The 16,060-nt window shown below is 46.1% G+C and overlaps 1 protein-coding gene across 1 annotated transcript; it reads right to left on the bottom strand.

The window, feature by feature from the left end:
• Positions 1-7,248: 7,248 nt before the first annotated feature.
• LOC133231779 (regakine-1) lies at positions 7,249-13,345 on the bottom strand. Its single transcript, XM_061390340.1, has 3 exons — positions 13,170-13,345; positions 7,855-7,969; positions 7,249-7,628 (listed from the first exon to the last, which is right to left on the bottom strand). Exons 1-3 carry the CDS (start codon positions 13,237-13,239, stop codon positions 7,535-7,537), a joined length of 279 nt encoding a protein of 92 aa, XP_061246324.1. The 5' UTR covers positions 13,240-13,345; the 3' UTR covers positions 7,249-7,534.
• Between the last annotated feature and the right edge of the window lie 2,715 nt (positions 13,346-16,060).

Genomic DNA, 16,060 nt, shown 5'->3' with positions numbered 1-16,060 from the left:
TCTTTCTTTGGTTGCAATATACATGACCATAACAAATTAAATTTAAAAGAAAATGATAAAAAATAAAACACACACACATACAAAGGTATTACAATATTCAGTGGCAACCCACTCTCTTTCCCCCTCCCCCAGCCCCCGGCAATCACTAATTTGCATTCTGTCTCTACAGACTTATCTATTCTGGGTGTTTCATGTGTAAAGGGAATCATTCTATATGTTGCCTTTTGTGTCTGACTCCTTTCATTTAACAAAGTTTTCAAGGTTCTTCCATGCTGTAACATGGATCAGTACTTCATTCTTTTTGATGGCTGAATAATATTCCACTGTATGGCTATATCTCATATTGTATATCCATTCATCACCTGATGGGCACTTGGTTTGTTTCATAACCTGTGGGTATTAAGAATAATGCTGCTATAAACATTATTCATGTACAAGTTTTTAAGTGAAAATATGTTCAGAGATCAGGGTAATGCTGCCTTCATAGAATGAGTTAGGAAGTAGTTCTTCCTCTTGTCTTTTAGAAGAGTTTGGTGTGTTAATTCTTCTTTAAGTGTTTGGTAGACATCACCAGTGATGCTATTTGGACCAGAGATTTTCTTTGTTAGGAGATTTAGGCTTATTTCTTTTACTTAAACAAATCCTTGTTAAGAAGGATTACTGTAAGTATTAGTAAAGATGCTTTTATTCTAGTTGGGGTAGAGATGAAGAAAACTGAGAAAGACCTTGCTGACCAGAGCTGTGGGACCTCAGCGTTCAGTGAGGATTTCAGAGGAAAGCAAGAGAGAACTCCTTAGATTAGAATGCGGAGGAAAATTCATGAAAGGGATGGCATTTGGCCTGGGTCTCAAAAATTAGACTGAGACTGTATTCGATTTTAGAATGCAGAGAAAGACAGAAGAACATTCTACTCAAAGGTAACTGCCAACAGGGATAATAGTTGTTGTAAGACAGGAAGCACTTACTATTTTGAAAATATTTACAATTATTTCCTGACTACAGCCCTGTGACATTGGTAGAGTTGTCGTCCCCTTTTACGGATGAGGATACAGAGGCGCAGAGCTATGACATAATTGGCTCACACAGCTAGAAAGGGGGCAAAGCTGGGATTCAAACAGAGGTCTTCTGATTCTAGAGCTCACCCTTTCAGACTAAGGCGTGGAAACAACAAAACGTGAGGCATGTTCTGGGTGTGTCCACATTGTGGATCACAACAAACTGGAAAATTCTTAAGGAGATGGGAATACCAGACCACCTGGCCTGCCTCCGGAGAAATCTGTATGTAGGTCAAGAAGCAACAGTTAGAACTGAACATGGAACAATAGACTGGTTCCAAATCGGGAAGCAACTGTTAGAATTGGACATGGAACAACAGACTGGTTCCAAATTGGGAAAGGAGTACATCAAGGCTGTATATTGTCACCCTGCTTATTTAACTTATATGCAAAATACATCATGTGAAATGCTGGGCTGGATGAAGCACAAGCTGGAATCAAGATGGCCGGGAGAAATATCAATAACCTCAGATATGCAGATGACACAATCCTTATGGCAGAAAGTGAAGAAGAACTAAAGAGCCTCTTGATGAAAGTGAAAGAGGAGAGTGGGCCCCACAAAGTCTCTGTCACACCTGCCCAGCTCTTGTTTGTAGATCAAAAGCAGTCAAAGGCCACATGAAAACAAACGAGCATGACTGTGTTTCAATAAAACTTTATTTACAAACAGGCAGCAGCTGGATTTAACTCCAAGACCATAGGTTGGAGACCCCCTAACCTGAAAGTCTGATAGAAACCTACTGATCCAGCCCATTAAAAAATTGTACTTTATTTTTTATTTTTGGCTTTACCACATGGCTTCTGCAGTCTTAGCTCCCCAACCAGGGACTGAATCCCAAGCCCTTGGCAGCGAGAGTGCGGAGTCCTTACCACTGACCCACCAGTGGAATTTCCAGTTCATGTTTACAGCAAAGGCAGGGCTGGGGTGATGCTGTCTGGGCCATCAGCAAAGAGTTTGCCTCTCCTAATTCACCTACTCAATGCTACTTGGCCTCATGGAACTGTCTTATGAGGGAGAAAGCCATTAACGAAATAGTGTCATATAATAAGGACAGAGTTACAAGTTGTGATGAGAGCTATAATGGGTTATTTCTAGGATTTTTACGAAACTGTGTCACTGGAGACCAAACTTATACTAGAGGTTAACACGAGGCTGCTCTAAGAAGAATCTTTAACAGAGACCTAAAGGATGAATGAGTGTTGGCTAGCTAAGAGTGGGTGGAATAGAAGCCGTAGGAGAAGGAGACTAGCATTTGCAAAGACCCTGAGGCAAAAAATGAGGTGTGAGTGTTTGAGGTGACTAAAGGAGGTCTGTGTGGCTGGAGCATCAAAATGAGGGAGCGGGCTGAGCCTCAGGAGACAGGCAGGGTCCCAGTTATGGGGCATTTGGCTGGACGTGCTTATAAAGATTTTGGATTTGATTGTGTTTATAAAGGGAAGTATGGTGGCTAAATGGTATGATTTTCAGGTGGCTGTGGTGGAGCATGGAGGGCATGGAGGAAGAATGGAAGTGGAGAGACTGAGTAGACCATATTTTGGTCATCAGGGCAAGAGATGAGTATGACTTGGATTGGTGTGAGGTTTTTTTTCATGTCTGCAGGTCAAGTTTTGTGTGTAGGAAGCTATTGCAGTTACTTTGATTTTTAAATGAATATTCAGTAGAGCAACAAATTAAAAATATAGCTTCCCGTGCCTCACCCATCTTACCCTATTTATAAAACTAGCAAAATTTAAGTCCCTGATGAATGCTAATTAAGTAGACTAGACAAGCCTTAAACAATCAGTCCTGTTTAGAACTTTGTGGATTAAATTTTTGTAAATAATGTAAGCTGTTTTAATTAACTTAATATACTGGATTTTAGGCTTCCCAGTTGGTGCTAGTGGTAAAGAACCTGCCTGCCAATGTAGGAGATGTAAGAGACTTGGGTTTGATCCCTGGGTTGCAAAGATCCCTTGGAGGAGGGAATGGCAACCCACTCCAGTATTCTTGCCTGGGAAATCCCATGGACAGAGGAGCCTGGCGAGCTACATGGGGTCACAGAGTTGGACACAACAGAAGCGACTTGGCACATTAAATTTTTAAGAATATTCTCCATGTCCAATCTACCATTCAGAATCTTCCAAAGCACTTCACTCCTATAATAACAGCAAATTAAACTTAGGACTATAGGAAAATCAAGTTGTGTTAAATACTCCAGTGTTCTTTGTTAACTTAGCCATATTCTCTTATATTTATTGCTCAGCTCAAAATCACAAGCACAAATAAGTTATTTAATTACACATTTAATACTGGAATCACATGAATAATCTGTTATGTACTTTAAGAAATCATTTTAAAATGTATTATAAGTGCTCTAAGTTCCAAACTATATAGATGATTCCAATGATTACAAACCTGTAACTCATCTTTGCATTTGAATACTAATATTCCTGGCCTGATTTACACTATACGACCTATGTTTAATTGTAAGCTTCCACAGGCTTACCAGTTACAGAGTAACTCTTAACTTACAGAGTTATTATCTTATGAAATTGAGATTACTGGGCTAATTATATGTAATTGCCACCAGATCACTATCCTAGCATTGGTGGTGGTTTAGTTCCTAAGTCGTGTCCGACTCTTGCAACCCCATGGACTGTAGCTTGCCAGGCTCTTCTGTCTACGGGGGTTCTCCAGGCAAGAATACTGAAGTGTGTTGCCATTTCCTTCTCCAGGGGATCTTCTCAACCCAGTAATCAAACCCGGGTCTCCTGCATTGCAGGCAGATTCTTCACCAACTGAGCTACAAGGGAAGCCTTGTGGCTTCAGGTTTCTTAAAGGGAATGAATCCGATTTCCATGGACTGGACTTTAGGTCCTTAATTCTGCACACTCTCTTCCCACTTAGCCATTTACTGGAACACATGCCCATTTGGAAGGGGCGTATCCATTCTACATTGCTGCAATCTCCCCTAGTCCCTGTTAACCTAGCATTGGGGAGTGCTTATTGGCCAATAGAGACTTGAGAGTCAGGCCTGTGCATTTCAAGTGTGATCATCTCTACACTATAACTGCGTACACGCAGCTCTACCTTTATAGTCAAAATGACAATAGGAGGCTTGGAATTCGCATCTTTTAAAAAGGGTTGTTTTTTTTTTCTTCAGGAGCAGATTTATTTATTTATTTAAATTTTATTTTATTTTTAAATTTTACAATATTTTATTGGTTCTGCCGTATATCGAAATGAATCCACCACAGGCATACATGTGTTCCCCATCCTGAACCCTCCTCCCTCCTTCCTCCCCATACCATCCCTATGGGTCGTCCCAGTGCACCAGCCCCAAGCTGGTGCATCGAACCTGGACTGGTGACTCGTTTCATTCATGATATTATACATATTTCAATGTCATTCTCCCAAATCATCCCACCCTCTCCCTCTCCCACAGAGTCCAAAAGACTGTTCTATACATCAGTGTCTCTTTTGCTGTCTCGTATACAGGGTTATCGGTACCATCTTTCTAAATTCCATATATATGCATTAGTATACTGTACTGGTGTTTTTCTTTCTGGCTTACTTCACTCTGTATAATAGGCTCCAGTTTCATCCACCTCATTAGAACTGATTCAAATGTATTCTTTTTAATGGCCGAGTAATACTCCATTGTGTATATGTACCACAGCTTTCTTATCCATTCATCTGCTGATGGACATCTAGGTTGCTTCCATGTCCTGGCTATTATAAACAGTGCTGTGATGAACATTGGGGTACACGTGTCTCTTTCAATTCTGGTTTCCTCAGTGTGTATGCCCAGCAGTGGGATTGCTGGATCATAAGGCAGTTCTATTTCCAGTTTTTTAAAGAATCTCCACACTGTTCTCCATAGTGGCTGTACTAGTTTGCATTCCCACCAACAGTGTAAGAGGGTTCCCTTTTCTCCACATCCTCTCCAGCATTTATTACTTGTAGACTTTTGGATTGCAGCCATTCTGATTGGCGTGAAATGGTACCTCATAGTGGTTTTGATTTGCATTTCTCTGATAATGGGTGATGTTGAGCATCTAAAAAGGGTTGGTTTTGGGAACTTCCCTGGCAGTCCAGTAGTTGACTCTGTGCTCCCACTGCAGGGGGCTATATGCTGTGCAGCACTGCTGGGGAAAAAAAAAAGAAAGAAAGAAAACCACAGCACAACAAAACAAAAAACGATTGGTGTCATCTAGGTTCTAACTAGACACTCCAGTGATCCTTCTGTGTGACTTGTGTAGACAAAAGCCAGCACCTTCATTGAGGGTGTAGCAAACTTTCCTCATGGCTATGCTAGACTTTTCTCCTGTCTTTAGCTCTTTCAGAACATTCATTACCCTCCCCTCTGGCACTAAGGACACTTTAAGCCAATCCACCAGCCCTTAAGATCCTTCTTTTATTCTCTGTGATCTGTGTGGATGGAATCTTGCATCTCCTTCTAAGGTTACAGCTGATGCCCTGCAGCAATTTCTTCCCACATAATTCAGTTCTGAATGCCTGCGGTCTTCCTGGTGCTCCACCTTGACTCCGGGTGCCTGGTTGGATTCTGCGCACCGGCCAAGCTCTCACCCGCTTCTGAGGCACATCCTGAGGTCAGGCAGGTGAGAGCTTGGTTGAGGATGGTGACTTCCTGTTTGGTGGAGAAGCCAAAGTGGCTGGAATTGAGAGAGATTTTGAGAGAGTTGACAGGATTTGTTGATAGACAGGATTTGTTGATAGATTGGATGGATGGATCAGGGAGAGTGTTTCAAGGGTGACTTCCTGTTTTCATCTTGAGCAGCTTGGAGGATGGAGGTTCCATTCCTGAGGAGGGGGGCTCAGAGAAGGAGCGCAGGCGCGGTAGTTACAGCTCCACATTCAGGGGACGCTCGGTATCCACCCAGCTCCCCGCAGGCCCGAGCACCCCAGTAACCCAGGAGGAGAGCCGACCTGCCTGGCAGCGGGGTGAACGCCACGGTATGCCACTTGTAGAGCCTGTTCTGCAGAGGTCGTCAGTGGCCCCTGCCGTGCCCACCTCCTCCCTACCCTTCGCCCCTGCACTCCCGCCCGTCCTTCCCGGAGACCCCAGGTCTCCCCACCTCCTCACTCATTCTAGTCTCTTTGCCTTTGAGATTTGAGCTTCCATCCCATTTTAGTGTGGATGGAGGTGCAGAGAACTGGTTTTCCGATGGGATTTGTGTGAGTCCAAGAGCACAGGGGCGCTGAGGACTGGAGTTTGGAAGAGGAGGGGGCCGTCCAGTGAGGAAATGGCCTTGGCCAGGGCAGCCGTGGGCTCTGAGGACAGACTGTGCTCTTTTCCTGACTTTGCCCCTGACAGTAGGTGGTCGTCCGCTCCCCACCACTAAACTCATGGATGGACAGAGACCTCTGACCTCTGGGGTCGAAGAGCATCCTTCCTGCCCAGGAGTTTAGGGTTGAGGCCGACAGCCATGGCAAACCTTCCCCAAGGACTGAGTTGGAAGGCGTGTGCTGGGCCACACTGGTGTCCCTGAGGCCCTTCTGCAGTCTGTGTCCAGTGACACACGGCCAGACTGGCATCAGCCTCCGCCTCCTGCCTGCCTCCCTTTCCTCCTCACGCCCACAGAGCACTGCCCTGTACCTGCCTCTGTCTTTAGTTGAGGAGGTGGCGAGGAGGATGGCCACATTTCCAAGGTCACTTTTACCCCAGGTGTCAAGGATAAGGGTCAGGCGGCATCTAAAGAGACTGTAGGACTTCAGCGTTGGGGTGCATGGATTGTGGATGGAGCACGGATTTGAGGGGAGAGCACAGATTTGATGAGTGAGCACAAGGGGGCGCTATTTACAGGCGGTCGAGGAGGGCCCAGAGAAGTAAATGTTTTGAATGGCAGAGACCTGGGGAAGAGCTTTCTAGGAAGGGTGAGCCGCTCTGCCCACTTGGACGAGGCAGTGACCAGGTGCGTTTGCTGTGCACCTGAGCTCTGCACATGCAGACAGAGGGTCTCCCCACGGTCGTCTGCATTCACACTGTCCGCCTTGTCTAAGCACCCTGACTGGGGTTACTGTTCGTCCTCCTCCTGGTCCTAACTACGCCTCCATCATCCCACTATTTACATCTACTCCTATTGAAATGTTTACAAGCCCCGGATACGCAGTAAATACCATAGAAGTGTCTGTAAAATCAAAGAAATGACCAGGCTGTCTGTGGGAGAACCACTTTAAGCCACCAGTCCCTTTCTGCAGCACGGATTTATTTCAAGACCTGAGCGCGGGCAAGGGGACGACAGATGCTGTCCGGAGGCCACAGTCTCCTCTGGCCCCAGGAGGCGGAGCTTCACGGCAAAGCTTCGGGAGAGCGCAGACCATGAGAGCAGGAGCACGGAAACGCGAGCACGGGCTTTCATTCGGGCCAGGACTCGCCCAGGGCCCATCTGGGGTGAGGGAGCTGGTTGGGGAGGGGAGGTGGCTCTGTGGCTTCTTCTCATGGTCCCTCGACTGTGAAGGTCCCACTGTTCGCAGCTCACTTGGACATTTGGTCCAGGTATTCGATGTACTGCTGCACCCAGGCCTGGCTTGGGTTGGCACAGATGGATCGCCCACTTCTGGTCTGGAAGCTGAGGAGCAAGAAGGAGAAAATGAAAAATGGAGAGTCAGCAGGCAAAGAAGAGTCCGTCCCACCACTCCAGCCTCTCCCCCGACCCCCACCAGCAGCGCCTCCTGTGTCACCCCCACCCCACCCTGCTCTTGTCACTGTTCCTAGAGAGTCCCGCCCCCTTCCCTCTCCCAGCCCTACTGGTTCTTGAGATTGCACCCTTTCCATTGTTGGGGGGCTGTACTTACATGACCGCTTCCTGGGGGCACTTGTCACTGGTCCTTTCATAATTTTTCACCAAAGAGAGTGGGATTTTCCTTGTTACCGAGGAGAAACAGCAGACTCTCATGTTACCAGCTGGTTCTGCAAGGTAGAGGACTGTAAGATGCTGGAAGCTTCTCCATGAGAAAGCTTAGACCTCTATCTGCATTCCCCGCAGCCCCTGAGGAGGGGAGGGAGACAGGAGATGGGAGCACCTGGCAGGAAACGGCCTGCTCTTCCTCCTCTCTCCGCCTTTTAAAAAATCTTTTGGCTAAGCCACACTGCATGTGGGACCTGGGTTCCTTGACCAGGGATAGAACCAGCGGCCCCTGCATTGGCAGCACAGAGTGTTAACTACTGGACGATGAGGGAGGCTCCCTTGCGGCCCCCCCCCAACCACCCCCTATCCCCGCTTAAATTGTCCTCCTCTAAGTCCTTTCCTCCCTCCTCTGCCTCTCCAGCCCCTCCCAGCCTCTTCTCCCAGACCCTCTCCAAGGCTGGGATGGGACTCTGTGGTCCTAGTGTTTCAAATTTCTGGTTTTCCTCAGGATTCAGGAATACGAAATCAGAATTCCTGGAAATTCTCAGATCATAAATTATTCTATATTCATATTTTTTAAAAATGAGATAAAAATCATTTTAGGTTGTACTACATATTAATTTTTTTTTCATTTTAAGGTTTTATTTTATTTTGAAGTATAGTTGATTTAGTGTTGTGTTAGGTGATTTTTTTAATATATAACACTTTATTCTCATGTTTTAAAAATAATGTGACTACACAGTAAACAGTGAATCATTTTTCTATGAAGGTTTTTTTTTTTCCCCAAAAAAAAGGTTTTCTATAAAAATAAATTCAAAGTAACAATAAGGGATGTTTTTATGTATGATGACAAGATTATAAACTCAGTAACACATTTAATGTTCTCTAGCAGCTAAAGACAGTTGATAATAAAAAACATGAAAAGATGGGAACATTAACACAAAATAAAGGGCCAATGAAAACCATTTAAAAACCAAAAAAAGTGCAACAACTATTTAAAATATTTAAAGTTCTCATTCAAAAATAAAAATTTAAAACACAGGCAGCATCAATTGCAAACTGCTTGTAGTCTTTACCTTTCTTTTGTAGCAAGTAATTCCATAGAACATTTTTTCCATTCTGGATTGGCCCAACTGTTGAAAGAATGTCTAAATGCATTTTCAGTTGGAGTTTGAGTACTAAATGCTTCCTTCACGTGAGCTAATTTCCTATTTTAATGATGGACATATCTGGTCTGCTTCTCCTGAATTTGTTTTTCTCATTCAAATTGATATTGCATTCTGCCCACACAACACGTGGAATCTTAGTTCCTGGACCAGGGATCAAACCTGTGTCCCTTTCATTGAAAGTGTGCAGTCTTAACCACTGGACCACCGGGGAAGTCCCCTGCTTTAGCTAATTTAGATCGTATATAAATGTTAGCAAATGTTTTTGGTTTCATGTCCCAGTATTCTGTGACATGTATGCATTTTCTCTTTGTATTTCCTCTTACGTGATTGGGCTTCCCTGGTGGCTCAGATGGTAAAGAATCCGCGTGCAATGCAGGAGACCTGGGTTCAATCCCTGGGTTGGGACAATCCCGTGGAGGAGGGCATGGTAACCCACCCCAATATTCTTGCCTGGAGAATCCCCATGGACAGAGGAGCCTGTGGGCTACAGTCCATGGGGTCGCAAAGAGTCAGACACAGCTGAGTGATTGTGAAGGTGTATGAATTTTACAAACTTACTAGCATTTCTTCGGAAAAGGCAATGGCACCCCACTCCAGTACTCTTGCCTGGAAAATTCCATGGATGGAGGAGCCTGGTAGGCTGCAGTCCATGGGGTCGCTAGGAGTCGGATACGACTGAGCGACTTCACTTTATTTTTTCACTTTGATGCATTGGAGAAGGAAATGGCAACCCACTCCAGTGTTCTTGCCTGGAGAATCCCAGGGATGGGGGAGCCTGGTGGACTGCCTTCTATGGGGTCACACAGAGTCGGACATGACTGAAGTGACTTAGCAGCAGCAGCAGCAGCATTTCTTAGCAGCAGACAGAGCTGTGAACTGCCATGTGTAACAGGGCAATGGTCTCAAGAAGCTGGATCAAGACCACTTCTCCCGTTTGCGCTCCAGCCCACATCCCCCCACGTGCTGATCTTAACCTTAACTCCACGTGCCAGTGTTTCCTGCTTTCATGCCTGATGTCAGCAAATTCCTTTAAGTCAGTGACATCTCTCTGTTGAATGTTAAGCTTTATTCCATCAACAGAATTAGAATACTTTTGCCCGTTTTCCCCAATTGCTCAACTGACTTTTCTTGGGATTTGGAATTTAGAAAAAACATATAATGTCCTGAGAAGTGCTGAGAAGAATTCCCACTTGAAAATGCTAGTGGACGTCCAGGGTGGGCCACAGCAGGGCGGGACTGTTCCCTGCATCTGAGAGGACCCTCTCTCACAGGTAGGGGCGGGGTTGCTGCTAGAAGCGGATGTTTGCTCGGCTCAGAGGAGCAGGGCCTTGGCTAGGAGGCAGGAAAGTTCAACTTGTCCTTGTTTTTTTTTTTTTTCCTGAAAGCTGTGTGACTCCAGGCAGGACACCCACCCTTTCCTTTGTCCTTGAAATGGCAAATAATGGCCTTGCGGCAATAGCCTTGTGCAAATTGATTTTTATACCGATGATTGTTTTGTGCAGTAAAGGCCTTATTACCCCCACGGAACAGACGAGGAAGCTGTGGGTCCGGAAAACTAAACAAGGCACAGAAGGTCACAGGCTGACCAGAGCAGAGCTTCCAGACCCAGGCTCCCGGGGAGAGATGATCTGCTTCTGCTCCCAGTGCATTCCAGTGTGTTGCCCGAGCAAGTGGCACAAAGTCGGCTTTTTACGTATATACGGGATAGATCCTCTCTTGAGATGCTGTGCAGAGCAGCTGCAACTCTGGATCAGGCATGGGATCATTGGGGTCAACACTGACGCACTTACCACCAGTCTGGACCCAGACAACCATTCTGTGGATCATTTTCAGTACAGTGTTCAAAAACATTACCTGTGTTAGACAGCATTCCATCACAAAATAGGCCTGTGTTGGATGATGTTCCCTGACTGTCAGCTAAGGTGAGTTCTGAGCACCTTTGAGATGGGCGAGGCTAAGCTATGGTGTCTGGGAGATTAGGTGCATTATATGCATTTTCAACTTCCGGTATTTTCCATTTCCGGTTGCGTTTATCGGGAGGTAACCTGAGAAGGAAACGGCAACCCACTCCAGTATTCTTGCCTGGAGAATCCCATGGCCAGAGGAGTCTGGTGGGCTACAGTCCACGGGGTCGCAAAGAGTCGGACATGACTGAGCAACTTAACTTTCAACTTTCAACTCAACCCCCTCGTGAGTCCAGGAAGATGTGCCCTGAGACTCTACTACAGGCCTGGTGCCTGGCTTAGTTCCCGATGTGACTCATCTTCCTTCCTCAAAACCACCCTTTGAGAAGTTATCACTGATCTGGTTTGCAGATGAGAGGTCTTATGACAATAACTGAAATTATTGGAAAGCAGTGAAAAGCTCTTTCGCAGTCAAAATTTCACAGTCAAAATTGAAAAACAGCCATCATCCATCGAACTAGCAGGATGTCAAAGGACAGTCCTAGTGTGGAGTATTGGTTGGTCTCTGATTTCAGTTGAAATTCAGCTCAGGAGATCTGTTTACAATAGCCAAAACTTGGAAGCAATCTAAATGTCTATTGATAGAGGAATGGGTAAAGAAGATGTGGTACATGTGTACATATATACATACATACATGTATACATATATACATACATGTGTACATATATACAGTGGAATATTACTAAGCCTTTAAAAATAATGAAATGATACCATTTGCAGCAACGTGTATGGATTTAGAGACTGCCATACTGAGAAAACTCCGGGAGATGGTGAGGGGCAGGGAGGCCTGCGTGCTGCAGTCCATGGGGTCTCAAAGAGCTGGACACGACTGGGCGACTGAACAGCAACAATAGCGACATGCTAAGTGAAGTAAGTCACACGGAGGAGAAATATCCTATGACATCCCTTATACTCGGAGTCTAAAAATAAATGATACAAATGAACTTATAAAACAGAGACTCACAGACTTAGAGAATGAACTTGTGGTTGCCAGGAGGGAAGGATGGGGGAAGGGAGAGTTAGAGAGTTTGAGATGGACATGTACACACTGCTATATTTAAAATGGATAACCAATAATGACTTACTGTAGAGCACAGGGAACTCTGCTCAATGTTACGTGGATGGGAGAAGAGTTTGGGGGAGAATGGATGCGTGTATATGTATGATTGAGTCCCTTCCCTGTTCACCTGAAACTGACAACATTGTGAATCATCTATACCCCAATACAAAAATAAAAGTTAAAAAAAAAAAAAAAAGAAATTCATCTCAGGAGAGTTGTTTCCTGGGAAGCCTCCTCCCAGGTCCCTCTGTGCCGCCTTATCCCCTGGCTCCAGCCCCCCGCAGTGAGGCAAGCAGGCCTGTTGAGGGCAGTGAGCTGGGGGTCAGGACACTGGGGTTTAGCCCTGCCTGCTCTTCCTGTAGCACAGGTATTTACTGAGAGCTCGTACACAGCTCTGCGCTGTGTACACACTGGACAGGTCTTGCAGCGAGAGGAGGGAAGCTGACCCGCGTGTCTCAGGCTCAAAGTCCCCCCAAGACCACGCAGACCACAGCTGGGTGTGGCAGGCAGTGGGGACCCTGAGGCCTGGGCAGCGCCCCTTATCTAAAGGGACAGCACCTCCACCTCAGTCTAATTTGGAGGTGAGCTTGTGGAAACTCGGGCTCATGTCTGCTTGGTCTTCCATATTTGTGAAAGAAATGGGCAATAGGGATTTTTAACGTTTCCAGTTTTCAATGCTGGCAACCATTCAAATACGGTCAACCCCTCATCTAAGCCGTGAAGAGAGCGTGATCCTTTGTGGGTTCCTCTCGCCCAGATTCTGCTCCTGTATGGAGGCAGCTGAGCAGACACCTGGAGGGCTCTGGGTCAGCTTCTCGAGGCTGGGGACCAAAGGCCAGGAAGGCTGTTTTAGAGGCAGGTTTTCCCCACCCTAGGGGAGGCAGAAGTGAGCCCCTACCGGATATGGGGAGACACCCTCGGGAAAGACACTGTTTTGCAGGAACCCCAGACCATGTTTTCCAGACCACCCACAGCTCCTCACTGCAGCCCCACACCCTGCCCACCCCCACCTTCTGTCTCCAGCCCCTGTGTTCTCTTTGTTCAGAGCAGTGGGAGTAGCAGGCTCACCTTCATTGGCCTCCGAGTGCAGGACGGCAAGAGTGAGGAGGAAGGCCAGGGCGGCCAGGCTGACCCTCATCGTTCTGGGTGCCAACCAGCAACAGGAACAGGGCTGGGCTGTGGAGTCCTGGGTTCTCTGGCTCCTTGAAATCTCGGCTCTGAGCCTCCTTTATAAAAAGTTGCTGCTCAGGAAGTCATAAGATCCAAAAATTTAAGCTTGCAGTTTTGATTCTTTGGAATTGTGACCAATGACATATGTAAATTATGAGAACTCAGTCAATTTAGACGAAGAAAAGAGGAAGGCAGAGAGTGGCCCTGGCTTTCACGTTTGGCTGATGTCTTGAGGGTGGTGGTGGGGGAGGCCCGAAGACCAGGAGCTATGTCAGAAATGGCCCCCCTTTCCTGGTCTCCCCTGGGAGGCTGGTTAAGCCCCCTCGGAGAGCCCGACCTAAGGGGTGGACCGTGAGCTCAGAGGCTGGGTGACTGTCTCAGGATCAGCAGCTCTGGCTGGACACCAGAGAGGGATGTGGGGGTGAGTGCAAGTTCACCCCGAGCACAAGACCCACGACTGATGGGGGCTGGGCGGGGGGAGCAGGGTCCAGGGGGGTCCTGGGACGGCTGGGCCTCACCAGCCAGGGTGGATTAGAAACCTTCACCTACGTGGAACAGAAGGGCCCTGCCCCCTGCCCAGCCCAGGGAGCTTCATCAGACCCTTAGCTACGCAGGCAGGGGCCTGGGCTCTCTGCTCAGCCAGGCCGGCCTCCAGGACAAGACTGAGGGACAGTTTCTTCTGGACTGAGCTGGGGGAGCCAGAGGCAGGGCAGTGTTGTCCACAGAATACAGTTGTGTCTTGTCACCCTAAGTGTGTGCGGCAGGGGCCGTGCTCAGGATGCCAGGATGGTTTAGTGACCGAGATGGAAGGTGCCAACCACCCTGGCTTGCCTGGGTAAGAGGGTTCCAGCAAATATGGAAAACTCCACAGTGGCCACAGGACTGGGAAAGGTCAGTTTTCATTCCAGTCCCTAAGAAAGGCAATGCCAAAGAAAGCTCAGACTACTGCACATTGCACTCATTTCACACGCTAGTAAAGTAACGCTCAAAATTCTCCAAGCCAGGCTTCAACAATATGTGAACCGTGAATTTTCAGATGTTCAAGCTGGTTTTAGAAAAGACAGAGGAACCAGAGATCAAATTGCCAACATCTGCTGGATCATCGAAAAAGCAAGAGAGTTCCAGGAAAACATCTACTTCTGCTTTATTGACTATGCCAAAGCCTTTGACTGTGTGGATCACAACAAACTGGAAAATTCTGAAAGAGATGGGAATACCAGACCACCTGACCTGCCTCTTGAGAAATCTGTATGCAGGTCAGGAAGCAACAGTTAGAACTGGACATGGAACAACAGACTGGTTCCAAATCGGGAAAGGAGTATGTCAAGGCTGTATATTGTCTCCCTGTTTATTTAACTTATATGCAGAGTACATCATGTGAAATGCCAGGATGGATGAAGCACAAGCTAGAATCAAGATTGCCAGGAGAAATCTCAATAACCTCAGATATGCAGATGACACCACCCTTATGGCAGAAAGTGAAGAAGAACTAAAGAGCTTCTTGATGAAGGTGAAAGAGGAGAGTGAAAAAGTTGGCTTAAAGCTCAACATTCAGAAAACTAAGATCATGGCATCCGGTCCCATCACTTCATGGCAAATAGATGGGGAAACAGTGGAAACAGTGGCAGACTTTATTTTTTTGGGCTCCAAAATCACTGCAGATGGTGATTGCAGCCATGAAATAAAAGACTTTTACTCCTTGCAAGAAAAGTTATGACCAACCTAGACAGCATATTAAAAAGCACAGACATTACTTTGCCAACAAAGGTCCGTCTAGTCAAGGTTATGGTTTTTCCAGTGGTCATGCATGGATGTGAGAGTTGGACTGTGAAGAAAGCTGAGTGCCGAAGAATTGATGCTTTTGAACTGTGGTGTTGGAGAGGACTCTTGAGAGTCCCTTGGACTGCAAGGAGATCCAATTAGTCCATCCTAAAGGAAATCAGTCCTGAATGTTTGTTGGAAGGACTGATGTTGAAGCTGAAACTCCAACCGTTGGCCACCTTCTGCAAAGAGCTGACTCATTGGAAAAGACTCTGATGCTGGGAAGGATTGAAGGCGAGAGGAGAAGGGGATGACAGAGGATGAGATGGGTATGGCATTACCAACTCGATGAACATGAGTTTGAGTAAACTCCGGGAGCTGGTGATGGACAGGGAGGCCTGGCGTGATGCGGTTCATGGGGTCACAAAGAGTTGGACACAACTGAGCAACTGAACTGAACTGAACTGAAGAGGGTTCTTTTGGGATATGGGACTGTTATTTCCTGTATCTTTGAGAGTGGCCAACTAATGATGTGGGGTGATAGTTCGTGGTGTTAAGTACCTGTGTTTTATCAGCTGTACATAGTAGGGTTCCAGTTTGTTGTCCCAAAAAAGTTTCCCACTGAAAGGTAAAAGCATTAACCCCCTGTTCTCATGGAAAGAGCAGAAACTTTGGATCTAGTCTGAGGCATTGTTTTAGGTCCCAGAGTCCACCACGTACAAGCTATGGGAACTTTTGAGTAATTTCATTAAGCTTGTAAAGCTTTGCATGCTTTCTGAAAGGTGTGTGTAACCTAACAATGTAAGTGAGTGAAATTTCCCTTAGGTGTCTGCATTGAGACATTCCCGAGCGCTGAGGTTCACTCATTCAGTAGATTTAAAAATTTTAACCTTATTTTTAATTTTATTTAAAAAATTATTTTTTATTTAATTTTTAATCTATGTTTACAGATTAAAGATAAAGAGATAAATGGTTAACATTGATTGACCATTCGCCAGATAGTCAATACCGAAATCACATTGATTATA

The sequence above is a fragment of the Bos javanicus genome, chromosome 19 (assembly GCF_032452875.1).
Source record: "Bos javanicus breed banteng chromosome 19, ARS-OSU_banteng_1.0, whole genome shotgun sequence".
Taxonomy (NCBI): Eukaryota; Metazoa; Chordata; class Mammalia; order Artiodactyla; family Bovidae; genus Bos; species Bos javanicus.
Note: the sequence above shows the minus strand (reverse complement) of the source record. Positions and strands in the feature narration are given on the sequence as shown.

Excerpts from the sequence above, each read along its gene's own strand:
- LOC133231779 (XM_061390340.1), bottom strand. The coding sequence starts at position 13,239 with ATGAGGGTCAGCCTGGCCGCCCTGGCCTTCCTCCTCACTCTTGCCGTC. Across the intron at positions 7,970-13,169 it reads GCACTCGGAGGCCAATGAAG|AACCAGCTGGTAACATGAGA; the intron begins GTGAGCCTGCTA and ends TCTACCTTGCAG. Across the intron at positions 7,629-7,854 it reads TGCCCCCAGGAAGCGGTCAT|CTTCCAGACCAGAAGTGGGC; the intron begins GTAAGTACAGCC and ends CTTGCTCCTCAG.